At 42.2% G+C, this 23,616-nt stretch overlaps 2 protein-coding genes across 10 annotated transcripts; both read right to left on the reverse strand.

The window, feature by feature from the left end:
• Positions 1-77: 77 nt before the first annotated feature.
• On the reverse strand, positions 78-11,792 carry LOC116393481 (cingulin-like protein 1). Of its 9 annotated transcripts, XM_031865906.1 has the most exons (20): positions 10,166-11,608; positions 9,847-10,071; positions 9,073-9,677; positions 8,904-8,998; positions 7,891-7,984; positions 7,698-7,793; positions 7,468-7,616; positions 6,547-6,688; positions 6,231-6,443; positions 5,932-6,138; positions 5,731-5,835; positions 5,378-5,530; positions 5,035-5,205; positions 4,574-4,726; positions 3,213-3,302; positions 2,005-2,088; positions 1,310-1,434; positions 936-1,044; positions 666-829; positions 78-561 (listed from the first exon to the last, which is right to left on the reverse strand). In XM_031865906.1, exons 1-20 carry the CDS (start codon positions 10,209-10,211, stop codon positions 486-488), a joined length of 3,102 nt encoding a protein of 1,033 aa, XP_031721766.1. In that variant the 5' UTR covers positions 10,212-11,608; the 3' UTR covers positions 78-485. The 9 variants fall into 9 exon arrangements, with proteins under 9 accessions (XP_031721766.1, XP_031721748.1, XP_031721757.1 ...); XM_031865888.1 differs by lacking the exon at positions 10,166-11,608 and adding an exon at positions 11,734-11,792 and having other exon boundaries at positions 8,904-8,971; positions 9,073-10,071; XM_031865897.1 differs by lacking the exon at positions 10,166-11,608 and adding an exon at positions 11,734-11,792 and having other exon boundaries at positions 7,930-7,984; positions 9,073-10,071.
• A 650-nt stretch (positions 11,793-12,442) lies between these two features.
• Positions 12,443-23,211, reverse strand: LOC116395534 (transcription factor 12-like). The gene is made up of 13 exons (XM_031869519.1): positions 23,043-23,211; positions 20,577-20,676; positions 19,916-20,061; positions 19,700-19,823; positions 19,534-19,604; positions 19,052-19,148; positions 18,860-18,933; positions 17,877-18,053; positions 17,057-17,168; positions 16,761-16,908; positions 15,025-15,260; positions 13,666-13,845; positions 12,443-13,453 (listed from the first exon to the last, which is right to left on the reverse strand). The coding sequence occupies exons 1-12, from the start codon at positions 23,109-23,111 to the stop codon at positions 13,703-13,705; spliced, it is 1,497 nt and encodes a 498-aa protein (XP_031725379.1). The 5' UTR covers positions 23,112-23,211; the 3' UTR covers positions 12,443-13,453; positions 13,666-13,702.
• Positions 23,212-23,616: the final 405 nt, after the last annotated feature.

Raw genomic sequence — 23,616 nt, forward strand, 5'->3', positions numbered from 1 at the left:
CAGACCATTGATCCACTGGCAAAACCATCATAATCCTCTCATCAGCCTCGGCGACACACACAAAGTTTCATGAGCTGTGATTTATATTTTATTTCCATTTCTCCGTATTGGTTTTTGCCGTCGCAGGACAAACAAGCTGCTTCTTTTAAGAGTTTCTTGAGATGTACAAACTTAATTTTATTTATTCATTAGTTTAATATTCACAGTTGTAAATAAACGCTCACTGGCAAGGAATAACTTATGAACAAATTAATGAATATGAGTACAGGTAAATAAGCCAGTTTATCTGCTGCATTGTAAAACATCAGTTTGTCAGGTATTGTAGTTATACATGCTGCCACAAGAGGTCAGACTTGACAACTGGAAACATCATGAAATCACACCTGAGTTTGTTAAAGGGGTTATGTTGAATTATGATATCAATTTCTTCCCCGTAAGTCCAACATTTCTTAATAAAGTCCAGAAATGACAGCATGTCATGTCAGTCAATCAGATCCAAAGTCATCCACGTCGTTCCCGTCGTCCTCCACGGTCCTATTGAGAGGAGATTTCCTCTTACGCCTGTTAATGCACAGAAGTAAAATGATAGAGTTAAAGAACAACTTGATTTAAAGTAACACCGTATATTAAACGCAGAAACTCAGGGGCAGAAGGTGAGTGGTCACCTCATCTCGTTCCGCAGTGAACTCAGTTGGCTGTTAAGCTGCTCGTTGGCCTCGATCTGCTCATCCATTTCTCTCTGCAGCTTCTTTTTGCCGTGTTCCAGACGCTCTATCTCCTCCTCTGCCTCGTCCATCTGCCTCTTTGCTGTCTTCAGTCTCTGAGTCAGCTGCAGAGTTCACAAAAGGGAGATATGATGAGTCACGAGTCAAGTCTGCGGCTCCTGACTACTTGATAACTTAGTTTTTTTTCTTTGCGGTTAAAGACGTGTCTACCTGGTCTCTCTGGCTCTGCAGGTTGACGTGTTCCTCGTCCTTCTGCATCTTCATCTCCTTCACCTTGCGTTCCAGCTTGCGGTTGGCTTGTTGCAGGCTGTTGTTGTCTCTGAGAGGAAAAGGCACCAAGAGATCACGTCGCTGCTGCAGCTTCCTGTAACTCAACACCTAGTGTGTTTCAGACCGGAGATACTCTCACTCTTACAACCACAGGGAAAGTGATATGAGTGGGTTCACTGCTCGACAGCTACCATCAAGTATCTGATGGAACCATTATCCAAAGTGTTATCCTGCGCTGGTAAATACAAGCTCTGTCCACATTTACTGTTTTGTTAAGAGACATAAAGGTCATTATTTAATGTGCAGGTGATCACCTCTCTTCTCCTTGCAACCTTTCCTCAAGTTCCTGGATGCGACTGTTAAGTTTGGAGACGAGTGAATCCTGGTTGGTCCTCTGCGATCCTTCCAGATGAGTCACTCTGCTCCTCAGGTCTTTATTCTGACAGAGGAAATGAAACAGAAGAATGACATTCATTTGACAAAATTTAAAGGGGGAGTTTTCACTATGGAGCAAAGAACAGGAGGACACAAATGGCGCAATACAAAGTCCAGCCAATGGTTTCACATTATTCCACTCAACTACAAGAAATACAGCATTGTGCCAGAACCTGTGTTTGTTGACAAGAACATTTAGCTGTCGGCAGAGAGTAATGATGCTGGATTATCTGTGCTGTTGAATGTCCTCCAGATCTGATGCCAGATGTCATCTCCCGCTCTACCCAAGATTATGTTTCTCTTATTTTCTGTTTAATTTTGGTGTACTCTCGTTTTAAAAACTTCCTGCCTTTATGTGTTTCCCGCCTGTGCGATTATAAATCGCAAATATATGTACAGTAATGTAAGTACCCCTCTTCCAGCCATTGTGAATGGGGGGGGGGGGGGTTACATCAGGAAGCACATCTGTGCCAAATCAAATATGCATATTATAAACCATAAATAGATTTTTTTTGTCAAAAAACAAAGACTGTATTTTGTTTTCCAGGCGTTGCATGGGGTCAGAGGTCAGTACCTGTCTCTCCAGGCTCATCTTGTCACACTCCAGGTCCTGCCTGACTGCTTTTTCCTGCATCAGCTCACTCCTCATCTGATCCATCTGTCACAGAGAGTAGGAAAACAGTTTACCTTTCAGCAGTGGTGAAATATAACATTTAAAAAAGTACTGTGCTGAAGTACAATTTTGAACTGTCCCTTTAAAGATTAGAACTGTGTTTCCAAGCCTTTATGTCTTGTGACCTTGTCATAGTATTGTCTGTAGCTTGTTTCCTGTTTCATTTTGATAGTGTCATGTCTTGTTCTACTTCCTTCCTTTGTTTTATTCCCGCCTGTTTATTATCTCACCTGTGTTTCATTAGTTAATTAGTCCCTTGTGTATTTAGTCTGTGTGGTTTCCCTCTTCTGTTACCAGTCTGTTTTGAATGCAAGCTGTAAGTATAATTCATTTTTTGTCATAAACTAATTCAATGAAACTCTCCCTGCTGCCTCCTCATCTCTTCATTTGAGTCTAAACCTCTTACTCCCAGAGACATTTACCCTCTCAACTTCTCACTGAGCTTCATTTTAATAAGTGTTTGTCACTCAAAGAGGTTAAATTATCCCATCTTTCATAAATATCAACATAATTAGATTATTTATGCCAATGTCTAACCACAGAGCTAAATATGGGCTTGAACTCTATGCGTACTGTTTTCCCTATTGACTGAAAACACAACCTCATTAAAAAAAACAGCACCCGTTGACGGGCACTTTCAGGTTAAATTAAAAGTGTTCAGCTTAACTCCTAAAACCAGAGGAAATGCTGTCTGGTCTGAGCAGCCATATCTGATCTAAAGGCTTCTTTCCTCTCTAATAACATCCAGAGGCCCAGTGAAGGGAGTGTGAAAAGCTGCTCACAATAGTTTGCTGTTTTTTTTGTCTTTGCACTGTGTTTTGTGTCAATTAGTCTGCACCACATTGCTCCCATGAATGGTGGCCTACTTCACAGGCAAACTGAGGACGTGAGGCTCTTGTGACGCCATCAGAGAGGAAGAAACATATATCAAGTAAGTGCGGTTCAGTCTTGTTTCAGGGCTGTTACAAAGTGAGCGTTCTGAAATCTGAGTACTCTGCCCAAAATCTGTTTATAGTAGGAACAGATGTAGGGCTGGGTCTTCAAACTGAACAGTTGGGGGAATTATGATTGTTAGCAAATGCTGTAAAAGAGGGAGGGAGTGAACCTGCCTGCTCTTTGGTTTTGTCTAATCGTTCCATCAGGCGGTCAGCACTGCTGCGCTCATCATTAAGATCCTCCTCTAGTTGGCTGATGCGTCCCTGAGAGAAGAGGAACACATGAAAAATGTGTCATACCATTATCAAGTTAATATACTGCATTACGCTATAAAGGGGGGGAAGAGTGAAAGACTATTCCTGAGAACACCCAGACAGGTCTGATAACTTTGAACAGTAAACATGAGCTTCCTCGGTCTATAGGCAGTGTCAACAGTGATCATGCTGGTGTCGCCGTGTCATGTTTTGTCATCAGCAAGAGAAACAGTGCTGAGCTGTGAGATTTTTGTTGCTGTGGCTCTTTTCAGCGCCCTTATAGTTCACAGGAAAAAGTGAGTGCAAATACTGGCAGCTGAACCGACTCAAAGCATAATGATGAACTGAAGCATGTTGGACTGAGTGCTCTGAGAGTACAGTTCCTAATGGACAGCTCCAGATGATCATCAGTTTAGAATTGTAGCTTTTTAGCAAACATATATACAGACTATTATTATGCCAGGAAACTTTGCTGTTATTACCTAAACTTATTATAACTCCACTTTGGGAAGATTCGGATCTAAAGGACGAGATCTACTGTGAACTCAGAGATATTTTATTTCATTTGCACAAGTTGCACAAGAACCTGTCAGATTCAGATTGTTTCCACCTTGTGAGTCTGTGTGTGTCTTCACGGCATAATGTCCTGGAGACACTGGGACTACCACAGAAGCAGTTTTGAGTACTTTACTAGGTGTTTATATGTCTCTGGACAGATTTTGTCACAGCGATAGTGATTTGGCATTGTGACTGGTGTGATCCCACCTCAAGATGGCCTCTAGTTATTCTATTTATTCCTCTTTTCATTCATAAACAACAAATGATAAGTGTTCATGTCGATGGAGATGTATCTTAATTTCTACATCCTGCACTGGGACAAAGTATACCTATCATTCGGATGCCTGTTTATGTTCTGACCGCATCTTAAAGAGGCACTCCGCTGATTATACCTTGTATTCAGTTTACTAGTCGTGGTTATTATTCAGGCTGTGAAAATAGTTGTGTAGTGTCCTCTGTGGCTTTGGAGGGAAGTCTGAGAGGTCAGCTTGGACTTGAATACCACAGATTTATAACAAAAACCTTGCATTGCAAAGTGGGGACGGCCAGTCAGAGAAGGTCTAATGAAAGATGAAATTTATGTCCCAGTGTTTTGACCCATACTATGAACTTAAAGTCTTCTTTTTTTTAATCTGTCTCTTGCGAGTCCCCCGACATTGTGGAAGTGCAATACTAAATCGCTGGAGTACACCTTACATTTCCTAAGTTGCGTAGACGTTTACCTCCAAGAGTTTGACCTGGCGCTCTCGCTCTCCCACCGTGGCTGCGTTCTTCTCCTCCAGCTCCTCCACCCTCTGCTCCAGCTGCCGGCCCCTCAGCTGGGCCTCCTGCTGCTCCCTGCGACACCGCCGCAGATCCTCCTCCAGAGGAAGCAGCTGAACTCATAACAGACCACAGAAGAAACACACACTGTAAGATAAGGTAACATGCAGCATCTGCCATTAGGTAATGGTCCATCAGTCTCACATGTGTGCAGGAATGCAGAGTTATTCAAGTCTTGTAACACATCTGTGACTACTTTTCTATCTCTGTTTAAACTCACACAAAAACTTGTTTTAAGATCCATTAAGAAGAAGAAGAAAAACAAACTCCTTTCCATCCTAGTGTTGACATTTTATTTTATTGGTAACTCAGGCAGTTGAAGCCACATGCTGGTGATTCAGAGAGACAATGAGGACCACACCTCTTCCTGAAGTTTTTTGGCAGCCTGACGGGATTTCTCCAGCTCTGCTCCCTTTTCCTGCAGCTGTCTCCGCAGCTCGTCCAACTCCCTCTGACTCTTCTCTCTGGCCTCATCAACCTGGTCCTGAAGTACTTCTGTAGACGCCTCGCACTCGTCCATAATGGTGTTCATCTGAGATTAACAAAGGGTTTCTCCAGTGAGATAAGAGGACCTCTTTGGGTACATGGACAAGACTATCCGAGCACAAGAAATATCACCTGTTTCGGCTGATCTCATGTGGTTTATGGGGTTGAGATGACAGATTAAATAAAAGTCTAATAAATAGTCCAGGTACACCTCTCACCTTCCTCTGCAGTTGCTCCACATTCCTGTCCTGCAGCCTCCTCTCATCCTCCAGCTCAGTTTTTGTCTTCCACAGCTCCTCTATTTGTTTCCTCTCCTCCTTGAGTTTCTCCTTCAGGTCCCTGTGCTCATGATTTAGCTTGGTCAGCTTACTCTGGGAAAGAAAACACAAAAGAAAATGGCGACAACTGTGAGCTTCTAAGCGTGGCTAAAAAAAGGCAGTTCATGGTGTAGAAACGTGCGAGGAGACGGGATGGCATGCAACAAAGTAAAAAGCAGTTCTATGTGATGCATCTTAGACCACGAGGACACCACCAAGCGTTTTCCTTAAAGCTAACAGCAAACTGGCGTTACCTGCACGTCCTCCAAGCGAGTGAGCAGCAAGTGGTTAGACTGACACATCTCCTCCTCATTCCCCCGAACCTCCGTCAGCGCTTCCTCAACCTGCTGCTTTTCCCTCTGGAGAATAAGGAAAACAATGGCATATCCAAAGAAAATGGCAGAATAGAAGAAGAGAACATCTATAAACAAAGTTAAGTAAATCAGTTGTCTCACCTCCAGCTGCCTTGCTCTCTGCTCCAGCAGTCTCTCTGTGGCGTTAGACTCCTGAGCTGTCAGACTCAGCTGATCCACCTTGTTGTGCAGCTCCTGCACCTTTCCTCTCAGCTGATCTCTGTCCTGGCTCAATTCCTTCAACTGCACCTGGGCTGTGCCTCTCTCCTCCTCTGCTTCGGCATTGTCTCGACCCAGCAGAGCACTGCACTGTGATTCAGGACGGAGGAGTCAACGATGAAAACATGTTTCAACTTTTGGAAATAAAGAGAGACAGTAGAGATCCATGTCTTCACTGTTACCTCTTTAGCCATCTCTAAATCCCTGAGCAGCTTTTCAAGCGCATTTTCATATTCATCCTTCAGAGCGCCTATGTATGCATCGTGAGACTCCACCTCCTCTTTGAGCGCCCCCTTCAGGGCACTGAGCTCCCTCTCCCTGTGGTGCAGCACCTCCTCCTGCTCCTCCTTCACCTGTAGCATCTCCTGAAAGTCCACACGCAGCTGCGCCATATCCTGACAGACATCCATTAAGACACTACGTCACTACCTTGAGTCCCGTGAGGGAGCTTTACAGCTGCTGTTGATTTGTGTGCCTTGTTCATGTGGTTTAATTTACCTCCAGAAGGACTTCTTTATCTGCATTAATCACCTCCACCTTCTTGGCTTGGTCCAGCTCGTCGTGCATCTCAGAGAGCTGCTGCTGAAGGTCTTTCATCTCCGTCTTAGATCTCTCTCTCTCTGCCTTCATCTGGGCCAGCCTTACAACGCGCACAAATATGCACGAAAGGCAGAAATATGACAGATATATTTTAGATCAAGAAAAGAAGGCCGCTTCCCATGCTTCAAAGTTTTAGAAAGGTGCTCAGTAGGACTAGATAACAAAAAAGTACATCTGCACACTTAATCCAAATGGTATTTGACCCTGCTTCCAGTTAAATGACCTCCATCAGATCATACATCAGTTCACTTGAATAAACTTCAAGTATTAGCAGAAGCTGAGTAAAAGAAAGTAGAACATAGTATTGAGTTATTATATTTAGTTCTGCATTTAAAAACGTTTTCATTTGCTATCCCTGGAAATAATCTAACTCTGTTTGATACACTTTGTTTTGCGACACTAGAATCATTTCAAGGAATAGTTCAACGTTACGAGGTAAACATTCATTCGCTTTCTTACCGCAAGTTAGATGACCGCCACTCTCACATCTGCACGCTAAATATGAAGCTGATTAGCTTAGCTTAGCATAAAGGCTGGATTCAGGGGGAAACCGCAAGCTAACGATAACAAAATCCACCTACCAGTAGCATCTAAAGCGCAATTGTTTACACATGTGCTGGACTAGGCCGGGTGCAGTGACTTCCTGAAGCCAAACAATCGTTAGCCATGACAGGCTAGTCTTTATTGGATGACATTTTGGGGGATTCAAATTAGACACCTTTCTTTTTGGAAGCCCTCATTAAGCTGATAAGACTTGCATATTTTTACATGGCAGATTCATTGTAAACTTTGTGAACGACCCGAAGGTCAAATCCTTACTCCTGTTTGGTGGACTGAAGTTGGGCCTCGATCTCAGCCAGTCTGCCGCTGAGTTTGAAAAGCTGCTCCTGACTGTTGGCCAACTCTTCCTGAAGTTTCTTCTTCTCTGTCCTGGCCTTTTCACAAGCCTTGGCTAGAGTCTTTTCATTCTGCACAACCAAAACAACATCATCAGTCACTGGAATAGTGAGTGTTTCAGAGATGAATCGGCAGCATGGGACTGCACTGACCTTAATCTCTGTTTCCATTTGTTGCTTTAATTCAGACACTTCCCTCTCCAGCGCTGCCTGTTTGTGCTGCAAAAGCTTCACCTCGGCTGCATAATCCTGCATGTGTGAAAAAGGAGACGCCCAAAATCACCGTTAGTTTCAGACAAAGACGTTAAATCAGGCTGACTGGCAAACATCTCATCCCAACACACACTTTCTCCTCCTCCACATTTTCAGCAGCTTTCCACTTGACCTTTTCAAGCAGCAGGGAGACTTTCTTCTGAGTGGTGGAGTCATCGTCAGCCGTCCTGAGAAGCAAGAAAAATATTTCACAAACACTCTAACAGTACTGACATGGTGTAATGATAACATCTGATTTAGTCAGTTGCTATTCAAAGACATGGCGGTTCCGATGTCTCGGTGGCGTGACCCGCCATAGGTAGCGGTTGTTTTTTTTAAATAATAGCTCTGCTTCAGCACATATTTATCAAAAAGCCGCTGATGGATCATAAAAACTTTCCATGTGAAGAAGTTATTTTATCAGTGGAAACAAGTACATGCTCTGCATTCCTGACTGCTGCGTGAGCACACACAGCTGGAGCAGAGCCCCCTCATCTGACTGCACTACATGATCACAACTACAAGATAATCACCATGAAACACTTGTTTAATGGAACTTGCTTTACGTTGATTGGAAACAGATTCATACACTCTTTTATTTGTACAATAATATGAAGCTGCAGCCAGTTAGCGTTGCTTAGCACAAAGACTGGACACAGGGGGAAACAGCTACAACAATCTGCCTTCCAGCACATCTAAAGCTCACTAATTACCACGTTATATCTTTATTTGACTGCTGATGGTTACTGCGCCCGGCCACGAAATAGTTCAGAACATAACTCCTGTTTTTTTTGTCTGTATAAACAAAGAAAATTGAACATGTTAATTAGTGAGCTTTGGAGGTGCTGGTACGTTGATCTTGAAACCATAGTCTTTTTAAAAATAATTCTATTTAACTGATGTTATTTAGCTTTTTGTTAAATCCTGCACTAATGGATTGCTTTGCCTTGTGTAAACCACTTTGAATTGTCTCCGTTTAAAAGGTGCAAAACAAATAAAGTTGCTTTGCTCTTATACTAATCTAGCTGCAGCCTCTTGGCAAGAAAGCAACCAACCATTTTTCCACCTTCCTTTAACTAAATGAACTCAGGACTGAGGGGCACTTACCCATCCTTGAGGTAAGTGAACAGCATTTGTTTTTCTGTGTCTTCAGGTGGGTCGACTGAGAGTTCTTGCTGTCCTTTCAGAAGATCAGGAGTCACCTGGTTAGAAGATATACAGCAAATAAATACACACTTTTAAATGGCAACTGTGCCTTGGCACACATCTCTTTTACCTGTGTATCTCTTTCATCGGATTCATCAGTCTGGTCACTAAATGACCTGGACATGGAGGGTTTCTCTGCTCTGTGAAGTAATTTTGCAGCATGTGGAGACATCGTGTCGTTTCCACGATGCCCTTTAAGCAGTGGGCTGGGCTTGTTCTCCTCCCTTGGCAAAGGGGCTTCGCCGGCGAGGAGTCGAGCCCTGGCTGATCCCGGAGGGTATATCCCACCTGGGGTCTCGCCCCTGACGCCCTTCAGAGACGAGGCTCTGCTGGAGGAAGAGGACAAGGACGAGGAGTCATAGTTTCGACTGCTGTCCACACTGCGTGACCTTCGACACTGCTCTGGTTGCAACCTGTTCCTTGGGCCTCCCCTTCCCCTCCGCTGGCTGCTGTTGAACTGGCTTATTAGATTCCCAACAGATATGAAGGACTCTGTGTCCACTGAGTTTGGGGACCTTGCAGGGACTTGTCCACCTGAATAAGGGGTCTTGTTCAAGGCCACCTCACTTTGGTCTCCCACTGGGCCCTCAGCAGGCAGAGGGATCCTGGGTTTGTTCGCATTAGCAGTCTCAGGATGAACGCCGGCGCTTAGCTGTCCAGGTCGAGCAACTGAAGCTGTGGAAGGAAGGACTAAGTTCATGTTATTACTTTCAGGGTCATAAGGTCTCAGAATCTCTGGGTGTTTCTGATAATGTAACATGGAGGAGGTAGCAGTCCTCTGTGACTCATAGGGAGAGGGTCTTTCCTCCACAGACCTCCTCACCATGCCAGGATTGTACCCCACCTGGTGAGTGATAACTGAGACATCCCGGTGGATCTCTTGACCAGAACTGTTCAGAACCACGTAGGGTTGGCCTTTGATCCCTTGGATCTGCACCCTGACACCAAACATGTTGTCCTGGCTGCCTCTGGGACCGTGTTGCTGCGTGTAGCTCCTCTGCATCCTGACATCCGGAGAGCCGCTCAGCCTGTGAGACTCCATCGTGACTCTGCTGGATTAACAGATGAACTGGTGAGAAAAAACAAACCGGCATGTTAAAAATGACACTGAAGGAAATTGGAGAATGATGCATCAGGTTGGTCAGGTGGAGGCTGGTGTTTACACAACATTGAAGCAGGGTCAGAGCCATGGGACACAATGACAGACATCGAGGGAGCTCCTCGCACAGCTGCACTCAGCCGATATAAAGAGAATAAATGGACACTGACGAGAGCCAGATATTGCTGTGCAATGAAAACAGCTCCCTCTGTGTGCTCATGACAGTGTACTATTGTACGACTGCATGACGACTACAACTGGCCGGGGTCTCCGAGGTGTCGTCACCCACTTCATGGTATGACACTCGAGGAAAATGTTTGTCAACAAATATGTTACTGTGTGGCTGAAACACAAGAACACAGGAGGCGTTGTGCAGCGGACAAAACGGTTTCTTAAAAAATATACAAGTACTCCTACTTTTTAATAAGACACCCTTTACAAAGGGTTCTGTGACTGCTTTAATTATGTTAATACTTGATTGACGAATGCTTTATAGGTTAGTTGTAAGCCATTAACAAGAAAACGTTTTGGGCTGCCAGACTGTGCTAAATCTTCCTCCAGCATGACACTCGCTTTGTCCAAACCATTGAATTCTTCTGAACCAAAAGGCCTGTTTGACCTCAGTTTAAAGGTGCTATGTACAAGTTTGGGATCATTTAGATTGCCTCTCAACGGCTCTCAACATGGCGGCGGCTCAGCCGGCGGCTCACAGGTAATGGTGCTAACTGTGCAAACTACGCCAAAAGTGCTGCCAGAGCTGAGAGGGTGGGCACTCGATTCCACGACGATGCTCACTAGTGGGGCACGCTCAAATGCACGAACATGCACTAAAACTTTCTTGACAGCGGGCCGGCTATGTCGAGAAAAGACCGAAGAAGCTCCGATTACAACAGAGAGAAAGACACCAGGAGACATTATCACCTATAGCTTTACTTAAAGTTGTTTGCTTAACACTCTGAATATCTAGTATAACACCTTTAAAAGCTGAAAGGACAAAGTGTGTGGATTCTTTACAACCTGCCAACCCAAATGTTCTCAAATAGCTTATAACTGTTCCATGAAACATTTGAAAAGTATGTAAAGTCTATTAATAGCACCATTAACTACCTTTTTATAAAGTGTCCTTTAGTAAAAAAGAAAAGAAAAAGAGGAACACATTTGTCTAAATTAAGTTCCTGTGCATTTTGTCCATTATTTTAAAGGGATTTTCTTTTGCATCACACGTTTTCAGCTTCAAAGTTTCACTGTTCGTGAGTCGGTTAACGTTAGACTGTGAGCCAGTCACTGTTACTGCAGATCTGCGTTCATCCGGTTTTAGGTGGTGAATTTCAATTCACACTTTTAGCAGCAACGTTAAACTATAAGTCCAACGTGACAGTTTGTGAAAAAACATACAACGTGAACCTACAGTCACATTCAGTTGCGTTACATCGAGGAAACGTCAATCAAAAAGTCTATCACAACTTGAGCTTTACACTGACAGATGGAAAAACAGCAGCAACCAACATTATTATGATGACCCTAAACTCACCACTGAGCCCCGCAGAGACGCTGCAAGACGCCGTAGAAGCAATATCGCGTTGTTTTAAGAGAACGTGCGTTATAAAGGCATCGATCTGAGCTGAAACTCACCCGCTGAGTCTTGAGTGCTGGACAGAGTCCTCCTCCTCCTCCTCCTCCTCCTCCTGTTCCTCTCACACTGTCCTGCCTCCGCCCGTGTCCCGCTCTGAGAGGCGTTCACTGCCTGCTCTGTGTCAGATATTCAATCCATGGGATTGCTGATTCAAAGTGCTTATACGACGAAATGTATTAATTTACAAGAAACTAATATTGATTAGAACCAAAGGACAATTTATCACACTGTACTATTGTGATCATTATCCACTGAATGGTTTGAAGTGGGAAATATGACTAACGAAGACTGTTAAAGGTTTAAAGTTCCCCATAACATTTTAAGGACACCTGGAGAGACGTATGCAGATGTTTGTCGGGAACCACTTAGGGTCGGGAACCACTGGATTAAACTAACAAACTGTAACGTAGCTAAAACTAGCTGCACCTGGACCAGCTACAATAGTTAAATAACAATTTAATAATGAGTACAACCATCAAATAATATAATATCTCGTTATTGAGTCCTTTCACATTTTATACTTTAAGTGCATTTGGCAGATAATATTTATGTTCTTTTCTTTACACTTTTGAATGCACTTGTAATGTTGTTTGTTGTATTGGTACTTTCACCTAAATTAAGGTTTTGAGTACTACACTGTACTGTAGTGTATATACAATAGGTGTGTGATTTACCTTTCTATAAAACATAGAACATACAGACTCAAACTATTTGAAAGACATTTATTGCTACATTATCATTTCGACACATGCCTGTAGGCTACTTCAAACTGTACACACACTGTAGATGTTATGATAGGAGTATTACAGATTAGATTTGATAATTATTTATTATTTGTTCAGCAGAGTGATAAGCAAACAAGACATCAATTATTCTGTAATACTGTATTGCTCAGAGCATGACATGTGGCTACATCTAGTAAAACTGCACACAAATGTTTTTTCTGTGTAAAAGTAAATAGAGAAATTATGAAAATCACAATATTTGTATAAAAGATAAGTTACATAACTTAGAAAAAAATGTAATGTTCTATGAAAAACTTAAACATGCAAAGAGCTTCGACTACATCTGAAGAACAATAATTACACTGAGAAGAGGATGGATTCTGTCCACCAGTGTATCATTAAGTGTAATCCTGTTAACAGTGCTATAACACAAATTTGTAACAAACATACAGATAACAGATGATGCCCATGTGTTAAAAGAACATTCTCGGAGATCTGTTCATTCACAGAATGGTCAAACTCCTGCAATACTCACACAAACACAAAAGCTCACACACTTACTCACTCACACACACACACACACACACACACACATCACAGGACAAATGAAATCCGTTGTCTGAACACAGATGTGGGAATGTCGGTCCTCTGAGATCGGTGGAAATCACGAGTGTACGTGGTGAATAGTGATACGCCGTAAAAATCAGTCCGAAAGTTATCCGTCTCTGCCAAAAAATCAAAACTGCAGATGAACCCTCGTCACTACTGGGTTTCATCCTTTCAGATATATTGAAAACAGACAGATAATCAATAAATATACAAAATATGTACAAAACATCTGCAGCTTACAATGCATTTGTCTGTTACAAGTAAAGTTTAGGCACAAAGTTAGACTGATGTTTGTTTAACGGAGAGAGGTTGACCTCCGAATTCAGAAGAAATGCTGGACCTCCAAAACAGCTGGATGTTTCCTGGGATGCTCTCCACTCAACATCTGAGACACAGAGATAATGACAAAATTAGACCTTTTATACAAACATTATTAATGTTGAGTAGTTCTTTCCAAATATGGTTTGGCAGCATTAACATTTGGTCAACAACAATATTAAAAACATATAACATGCATGCCTCATTTTGGAAAAGGATGAAAGTTTATCACAGATGTATGAATGTATACGTGTAACTGTGTAAGTTGATGTTATCTACTTTATGCTGGATTTGATGCAGTTGTTCAGATCAATAATCAGAGGTGGCCCATGGGGTTTGCTGCGACTGTCACACTGGGATTGAAAGCGAGATGCATGGACTGTGGATCGGTCATGAGTGCAGACGCCTTCTCTTCCTCTCTCCTCCGCAGACACGCTGCCTTCGGGTTCAGGTTCCTCTCTGTGGGATTCAACAGACAAGGAGTTAGCGTTTGAATACATTTTAAAAACAGAAGCTGAAGATGCGTGGTAGTGCCTGGATATTATTCATTTTCATCCTCTCTGTAGTGCAAATTCAGGAATTTTTGCTCTGGGGAAACTGTTGAAAAATACTTTGATGAATTCTGCATTGGCTGTTGACCTTTCAGTCATTATAGCTCTCAGTGCATCACCAATTATTGTTGTGACAAACTGCTGTCATGGTGGCTTTAAACCTGCTGTATTCAATATTTGTAAAGATCAAGTTGATTACATGTGTTGTAAAATATCTCTCAGTGAGAAACCCCCAGACAATGTTCACCAGACTGCTCTTCTTCTACCGTCATGTGGAGCGTTTTAGCATCTTTCAGCTCATTGTTTCTGATCTTGTAATGTTTTGGTTCATTCTCTCAGCTCTCATCAGTGTAGCTTTTGGCCGTTGTTGGTGAAAAGGCCGCTGCACACTACCTGGCCAGCACCAAAAAATAGCTGGTGAACATAGTGGAGTATTAAGCTGCCAAAGATATTTCCCTCAATAGTTGGTGGACACTGAAACAGAGCTAAACAGAGAGTGAGAATAAATTCTATGAAATATTACTCCAGCATAGTATTACAAAAGGTTTCAAGATTAGAGATGCTGTTTACACTAAATTCCTTGATCTATGTTTGTTCTGTAACTTAAGAATAGTAACGATTTAGGTGGCAGAAGTGAAAATGAGTCTCAATCAATTAGTAATTAGTTGTGTTGTGCTTTCAGAATGATGAAAACAGATGGAGAACAATTAGATACAAAATGGAAAACTATCGCAAACTATCATGTTTTTCCCAAATTAAGGACAGATTTTTAGGCATTCTTAGGCTTGAAAAATAGCGCACACAAAAAATATCCCTGGAGCAGAGGGTTGATAAGATTAATCAGAAATATGACCCCAAATAAATGATAATGATGCCCAATGTCTGCTAATTGTATAAAAGGTCAACTGAATTGACCTAAATGTCTGGATAAACTGCAGCTAAAACATGTTTAGAGTCTCTAACCAGCTGGTTAATCTGCTACACTGACTCCCAACCCCTTGTTGTAGGTTTCTATCTTATTGTCTCACTCTCCTTTACTCATTTGACTTTACAGAGACACAAGGCCCCATCTGAAGAAACCACTGACCTCTGACTTGTTGTTCCAGGTTGAGGATCACTGACACGGCCTGGTGCAGCACCAGCAGCTTGGTCTGGGGCTTCTCACTCTTCAGGTGCACCTCACACATGTGCCCCAGCTCCTTGAAGGCCTCGTTGATGTCCCGCACACGCAGACGTTCACGGGAGTTGTTGGCCATCCTCCTGCCGCGCTCACGCACGAGCTTCTGCTCCGGACTCAGATCTTCATCCCCATCCTCGTGGATACTATAACACCAACGAGACATACATGAGAAGACGCTGGTAAGGATGCTCATTAATCTATTGTATGATTATTTTAAACATTCATGTTCTTAAAGTTGATATTCAAGCTTAAGTGGATCTAAGAGCTTCAGTGGGTCACACATAAGAACAGTTATACTGTGGATCTCTCTGCCCTCTGCTGGTCACTGAGCTAACCTCATGTTGTTGAGTCACCTAAGGTTATCTGATATATCTTCGTTTGTTCTGTGAAAAGGGCTTATATGTATTGACAATCTCATGTGATCAGGCGAATAATTAATTTACAAGAGTGTTTCTTTTTGAAAATCATTTTTTAAGATGATCCTTTCTCAGTCCATAACCACTGATGGTCAAGAGATGCACTCCCTTTTTAAAGAAATCGTTTTATTTTCAATCATTGTCTCATTGCTGGAGGATTGTCCCCATATGTCGACATCGATTTGCCTCAACTAGATAATAGATATAAATAAAAAGAAAAGATGTGCTCAGGCATCAGAGCTGATGTCCTGAAGTGACCTCTGAAACTCCAGACAACACTCAAATTAAACTGTGAGGCTCTTAAGATGTTCAATCTGGTTTCAAATCACTGGCTCATTTAAAATCGAATAAAGTGACATTCTCCGTCACCAATGATCATGAAACGATCTGATGACAAAAATAGAGCTGGAACAATTGTTGATTAATGAGCAACAGAATATTAATGGGCAACTCATTTTGATACAGAATTAATTGTTTAGTTAATTAATTATTAATAATAATAATAATAATAATAAAAAAATCTTTGTAAGGATTTGCTGATTTTCTTAGTTTTATATATTTGTAATTGAATGAATATATTTTTTCGGGTTTGAGACTGTTGGTCTGACAAAACAAGCAATGTGTTTACTCTTGAAGTTGAGCTTGTAAGCATTTCTTTTCTCCATTTAATAGTCTAAATAATTAATTAGAAAAAGCCCTTGTTACAATTATTAGTTAGTTCCACTTAGTCGGTACTAAGGGCTGTAACTCAGCCTGTTTTCTATTTTAGTCTTAATGGCTACCATGGACAGTGGTAGGATACTAAAAATATAACCCCACTACCAAGAATACACCTTCCTAACATTGATGTCTCTGCCGTTTCCTGGCAGCTCCTCTTTTTTCCCTCATTTAATTGATTGTAACATGAAGAAGAAAGATGAGGCAGAACTAAATAGGCTCTCCTGGACACAGCTGCCCTTCACATCAGGGGGTCCGACAGCGTTTTAAGTTGGTGAAATAAGACATCTCTAATTCTTACCTTTTTACTACTTTACTGTCACAAAATACTTTCTTTCTCAATTCATTTTTTTGCCATTGCAGATTATTATTCATGCACACAACACTTTTTTCAGCACAATGAGTCCACAACAGATTCAGCAGCTTAAAAACCAAACCGTTTTTTTCTTATTATTTTTTTATATATATATAAAATATATATATACTTAGCAGGTAAGTGGGACTGTTTACCTGTTACTTCCACTGATTTCTCCTTGTGTTTTGAGTTCGCTCTCATCATCTGATCTCTGGCTGTCAGAGCTGTGACTGGTGTGCATCATCTCTTCCCGTTCCCTGCTTTCCATCTTCAGCTCCAGATTATTCTGAACTCCAAGACCTCCTGTGGGAGATCACACAAAATTATAAAAAAAAAAAATATATATATATATATATACTGTATATATTAAAGCTGTAAGAGCTCTTAAGTATTTATGGCTCAAAGGTTCAAAAGTTCAGCTATAGGAGGTAAGATTTGCAGCAGCCTCTACCTCCACTTTGCATGGGCTGAAGTGGGGTCCTCTGTCTGGCTGAGTACGGATGGCCATTTTGTGTGGGACTCTGGAAGGCTGAGTGGTTGTTGTTCATATTGACAGCTTCAACCTTTACAACAAACAAAGAAAGGGATGAGATAAGGGAAATATTCATGTGTTCATGAGACAGCAAGCCTGGCTCAGTCACATACAGTAGGTTTATACAACTTTCAGATCCAACCAATGGCAAAGAAGTCACAAAACCAACAGCTGCCTCCTTGTTTCCGGGTAGATCTCCCGCTCTACAGAATTAATTTAATCTCAGACAATCTTAATCCTTCCCTTAAAACTACTGAATACTCTCTACACATACCATCAATTCTCTTCAGGAATGATGATTCACTTCTAACAGACACATCATTTGGAAAAATAAAAGTGAGTGAATTTAATACCCCCAAAGGATTAGACTTAAAAAAAAACATTCCCCTGCATATACTTCAACTCCAGCTGGGTCAAAATCCCCTGGCCTGCTGAAAACATACTGGAATGTGAATTTTTACGATGCATGCGACCCTCATCACCCCACAGTGGAATTAGAGTCCGCACATAGCTCTCCACACAAGGGCAACGCGTCACAGCCCTCTCCCATTGTGCTCAGTTTCCTATTCCAAGGACAACAACCTTTATATGAGGAAAACATGCAGACATAGCGGGTGGAAAATTCCTGTAACTGAACACCAGCACACACACACACACACACACACACAGCATGGGGTTTCCATACACGCTGCCCTCTCCTTCCTTAAAAACTTCAAAGAAATGGTTGTTTAATGTTTACCATGGCTGAAGTGTGGCAGGGGAGCGGCAGAGTGCTGGCAGATCCCAGGTGGCCGTGGAGGTTCTGGTTTAGCAGGCCGTGGATGTCAGAGGGCAGGCCGGCTGTGGGGCCCACAGCGTGGTTCCTCAGGACGTGGATCACATCGTCCAGTCTGTCCAGTCGGTCCTCCACCTGAGACTGCAAACACCAAGACACAAAAAGTTATTGGCGGTATTTGCCAATCAGGACACAGTTTATGTACTCTGAGTTTTGCCAAATTTCAGCTCTAAATTCATTCTTTTAAAAAAAGAAAAGGCTGTTTTTTTGTGCTCAGTTGTGACAAAAACAGTGAAGTAAGTCACAAAGTAACAAAGAAAGGCATATGTTTCAGTTTGGGAAATAGTTCATTATTTTGGGAACTAGCATTATTCACATTCTTGCCTAGAGCTATCTGACAAAATTGATATCGTATCTGTGCGTTAAATATGAAGCTGCAGCCAGCAGCATGTTAGCTTAACTTAGCATTAAGACTGGAACCAGCTAGACTGGCTCTATTTCTTGCCCAGGTGCAGTGACTTCCTGGTCTTTTATCAATAAACTGTATGTGATTACTTTTCTCAGTTTGCCCTCATTTGTTGCCATTTGAAGTCTCTTCTGATGTAATTATTTTTGAACATGGTCTTCTCAAGCATTAAGACAATTTTTACTATAATTATTGTTGCAGTTATTATTGTTGTATTGGTATTTTCATAATATCATACATTTTTCCAGGTATGTGAACATACCAATGCATTCATTCATTATACTGTTAATTATTGGTTTTAATATGCTTAAATATATTCTAGGTATTTTATATTGAATATATTATCCTTCTCAGTCTTACTTCATTATATTTGCCGCAATGCTTATATATATATATATATATAAAATGCGCTCATGTTCTCTATAGGACACAATAATAATTTAATCTTAGACTTCAGGCATGTATCAAATTAGATCTTTACCAATGATATAAGTGAAGACTCATAGTGCGGTGACACTGGTGCCTGAACTGAACTCCGGTGCCACATGTTGGTACCTGAGAGGAAGAAAACAACCATATTAGACCATAAAAGGGTTGAAAAACACAGAATGTACATACATACTATTTCACTCTGGGCAGCAGCTATATAGCAGCACGTGTTACTCCAGTTTACCTGCATGTTCAGCTGCGTTCTGCAGCGGGGACGGAGACCTCACTGGTGTAGATGAGCTGGAGGGGAAGCTGCTGCTGGTGTGATCGGGGGAATAAATCTGGAAGCAGACAGGGAGAGAGAGAAGGAGGGGGAGGAGGGGGAGTCGGGGGAGTCGGGCATGGATCATTTTGAAAGCACAACTTGTCATTTCTGCGTGAGGTTTTACAGCTGCTGCCACAGCCTTTGGAGCAGGCTCGTAACATGAACTAAACTCATCAATTCTGGTCATTTTACTAGTCAGCAGGCAATAAAAAGTCCAGCAGCAGGAGCTTAGCCCTTCGTTATTATGCACTGGTCTGTTACAGGCAGGGACAAAGCACTATTTTCCTTTTGCATTATAACACTGGGGCTCTCAGGGCTTGGTCTGACGCTCTGGTCTGACTGTTTGACAAAACACGGCATAGATGAGCCGTTCTAATTGGATTGAGGTGGTGCATACTTACAGAGGCCAGAGCTTTGCCCAAGGTATCGCCTGTCTGTGACCCTCCTGACACATGTGCCTCGGTCCCTGAGACTGAAGGAAAAACACCCATTGTAAATGATCACAATAGAGAGCAGACAAACTTGAGTTTAAATAAGCACTGAAGATTATTTTCTCAATTTCCTCACCTGTTGAACTCTCTGAGGTGTTGACTGGCGGAGTGCGTGACGCTGTATTGTTGCGGTGAAAAGTGGACATTGGTGGGAGACCCCTGTTCATGTCAGCAGCCATCACTGACTGTGGAGAGTAGTCCTGAACAGTAAGCAGACACACACTATTATTATCAGCCGGGGTGAAAAGGGCGCTGTGCTGTCAACATCCAAGGTCCTGGAGGTAAATCTCACCAGGTGACTGTGTTGTAGTGGCTGCAGGCTGCTGTAGCTCCCCGGGTGTGTTTGGTGGTTTGTGGCTGCTCCCAATGCACCTTCATAGCCCTGCTGGTTCAGCCCATTTACAGCGTTCCAGATGTCAGGCGAGTTGCTCATCCCCTCTAAAATAGGTAACAATATGTTACAGCCTGCACTGGAACAGCATCTCAAGCAGCCAGTCAAGTCATGAAGCTCGATGGAAACGATGAAGCCCTGTCTGTCAGTCAGTACAAACATCCATGTCCCCCTAAGGATGAATTTTACTTTGTTGATCTTCTGACTTCTTATGTAGCGCCATAATCCGGTCAAATTTTAATCACTTTAGTTTTTGACCAAATACTTGAACTAACTGGCTGTTTTGGTATCCTTGCAAAGTCATAGTACTAATATTTCTATATGTCCTTAGATGCTGCTGGGGCTGGGCAATATATATCGACATTATATACAGTATAACTAGATACTTGAGAGACTGTACTGTTTACAGTAAAGTGATGTAATTCTGACATTATCAGACACTTCGAGCTGTTCTATTACGTGTCTTTACCCACTGAGTCATTATACTCATATAACCGATGATTATTTACCAAAAGTCTCATTGTGTAAATATTTTGCAATATTTCGGATCTTTTGAGCTCACCAAAGAAGGTGCTTGCAAACACATTACTGAGGGCCTTGTTGGACAGATGTGAAGAAGAGTTCTGGTTGATGTCGTCATTAGCGGGAGACTGCCCATAAACCTAAAGAGAAGACAGTATTTAAGGCTTTGTTGACTTTAAACCATAACATAATGTACACAAACAATTATTTTCTACGTGTCTGGAACACTCAAACCAATCTTACTGGCACAACCGCGTGAATACTGTGAGTGTGAGCTGAAGCAACAGTATTATAAAAACAAAGCAGAGAGCTGATGCACACTTAAAGCTATTGCGATAATCCATAAGCTGCAGATCTCTGCACCTCCTCATCCGGATTTAGGAACCATTCACCATGAGAAATCCCTGCCCTAATCATGATCAGGTTCGGCTGGCTTCAGAAGACTGGGATGCAATTCCCTCCCAAATATAAATTAAATTACAGGCCTTCCCACACTTTGTCCTCAGAACCAAACCAAACGGTGAACTGAGTGTCTCAAATATTGTAAATAGCAAATAGATCTAAGAATTTACCTAAAGATACCATTGGTTTTAACTGCAAAGCACAAGGCCAGAAAACCGCACATAGGCACACGAAACACACCAACACATGCTCACTCACTCAAACACACCAAGAGGTCTGGGCTGCACCTGCACCTCCCTCGATTGCTTTGATGTGCCCCAGGAAATGAAAATAAACCTCCCTGCACAGCATCAATGGGGTGTCAGTTACCCGGACGACAAGTTCTGTAAAGCAGGCTATTAAAGACTCTCTTGAGTATGCTTGTGCAAGCACACTCACAGGCTCACACGCATACACACACACACACACACACACACACAAAGACACACTCTTAAGCCCACACACACACACACACACACACACACACAGCCGTGACCCTGGCTGGCAGGAGTCCCATGGTGATTGTGGGCTAGGCCAAACAGAGGAGCCCCTGCCGACACTGGGCCCGTCTAAGCCGCCATGGGCAGCATATGGTGGAGGATAAAGCCAATTGTCCTCCTTACCATCAGCATAGCAGGCGACCCGTTAATAATGGTCACACCCCCGCCCCAGCACGCCCTCTCTGGCCCCCGCTGGAAAGGGGCCGTCACCATGTCATCTTCTTTTAACATAGCATTGATTTAGGAGCCATCAATCACTGCATCACAAATGATAAGGGACTCTTTTCAACAAATAGAAAGCACAATTAATAGAGGATTGAAATACTATAAAACCTTCACATTTGCTTGGACTACTCATTTTTAACATGAGTCCTTTTTGACAACTTATTAAATGCATTTTTAAAGTTATTTTAATCTGGAAATATGTAATGTATGTAACGAACAGCTACACTGTTTTCCCATTGTAAATGCACAGAGCATTACCATGCTAGATGAGTGAAATAACAACTTGCTATTCAGGGCCTATGCTGTGCTCCACCATGGCCAACTCCAGCCAGATGCAACCAATTTTCTGCCTCTGTGATCCATGATGTCTGGATATGGTTAGTCTCTCAGAGATCAAAGCTGCCTTTGATAATGGCAGCAGTGGTGGAGGGACCGCACCGCTCCAACATAGCGGGGTTTAAATCAAATAGAAATAGCAGCAATCTGCTTCATGTCAAGATGTGTTCTGCTGCTAGGCTTGACTACACGGTGCTTAGAGAACAGGAAGCACGAGTCTCACCGGTGCACTTTAACACATGTTTGTTAAAAACCACAAGTGAGAGAGGTGTTACTGAATGATACGATTATTCTAGGTGCTTTTCATGCTTCAAGTATTGTGATTTGTCAGTAATCCCAATTTTAATTGTCATGAAATGGCATTCTTATGTGGATTAAGAGCTATTAAATATAACCACACAAGTGACCAATGGGCATCCTAGAGATTTTTACCTTACAATGTTACACAAACTCTTGTCCTGAATTAACTCTGGCAAGTTGCAACCGCTGAACTTTAAACAAGAATAAGCTTCATACCATGTGCTCAACTGCTGAAGGAAGTGACAATGGCACATTCAGCACAAATCATTGACATGACCACATCAAAACCTCTCTCCCACTGTTTCCCACTCTCTCTCCCTCAGACACACACACACACACACACACACACACACACACACACACAAACAGAGAAAGATACACACACATGCAAACCAGATAGATGAAACAACCTTATAGCCCAACAAATGTTCTGTGCAGACGACGAAACATCCCCACTAATTCCGAAATGCCTCATTAAAAGGTGTATATGCTAAATGAGTTATAACATGTTCGGTGTCAGTTAAAGAACATTCTCTTCAACCACTATAAACAAATACAGATGAAAAACTGTGTTTCACTGTTCAAGTCAACAAACAAGCAGAACATCTGAGAAGACAATTAAAGATTTCAACAGCCTCATCCACACTGTGTCATCTATCCTCTGAAAGAAATAAGATAGAAACATGCGTAAGAATTGTACTCACTGGTTTCATGTTGTAGCAATACATCAGTGAGTTGTTGCCTGTGCCGGAGACAGGATGAGCACAATACATAACTCCGTCTGGTTCAGTGCAAGGCTCTCAATACAGTCCACAAGCAGCTAGTCTGTCCGTATCTTTACTCATGTGTATGTAGTCCACATGCACTCCTTCCCCTAACCTACCCCTGCTGGTCATGTAGCTACCCGCAGACAACTTATGCAAATAAGGGCTGGACCATTGCAGGAATCAGAGAGGGGTGGCCAATGGTTGATGCTATCACTGTACTTACAAGCTTGTTCCACAATATTCTAAGCAGTGTTTTTTTTATTTTATCAAAAAAAAAAAGAATAAACAAAGTCAGGTTGCAGTTTTTAGTGTTTAATGTGTGTTGACTATTAAGGAATCTGTTTGTGCAAAATGGCATAAAGAAAATATGTTGTTATAATCAGGGAATTCCCCCACCCACGCACGATCAAACACCTTGACCACACCAGATAAAAGAAGAGGAGGGGGAAAAAAAGCCATCAGCAGTGTGTGTGTGTGTGTGTGTGTGTGTGTGTGTGTGTGTGTGTGTGTG

This window comes from Anarrhichthys ocellatus, unplaced genomic scaffold, assembly GCF_004355925.1.
Source record: "Anarrhichthys ocellatus isolate YVR2014 unplaced genomic scaffold, GSC_Weel_1.0 scaffold2, whole genome shotgun sequence".
Classification (NCBI taxonomy): domain Eukaryota; kingdom Metazoa; phylum Chordata; class Actinopteri; order Perciformes; family Anarhichadidae; genus Anarrhichthys; species Anarrhichthys ocellatus.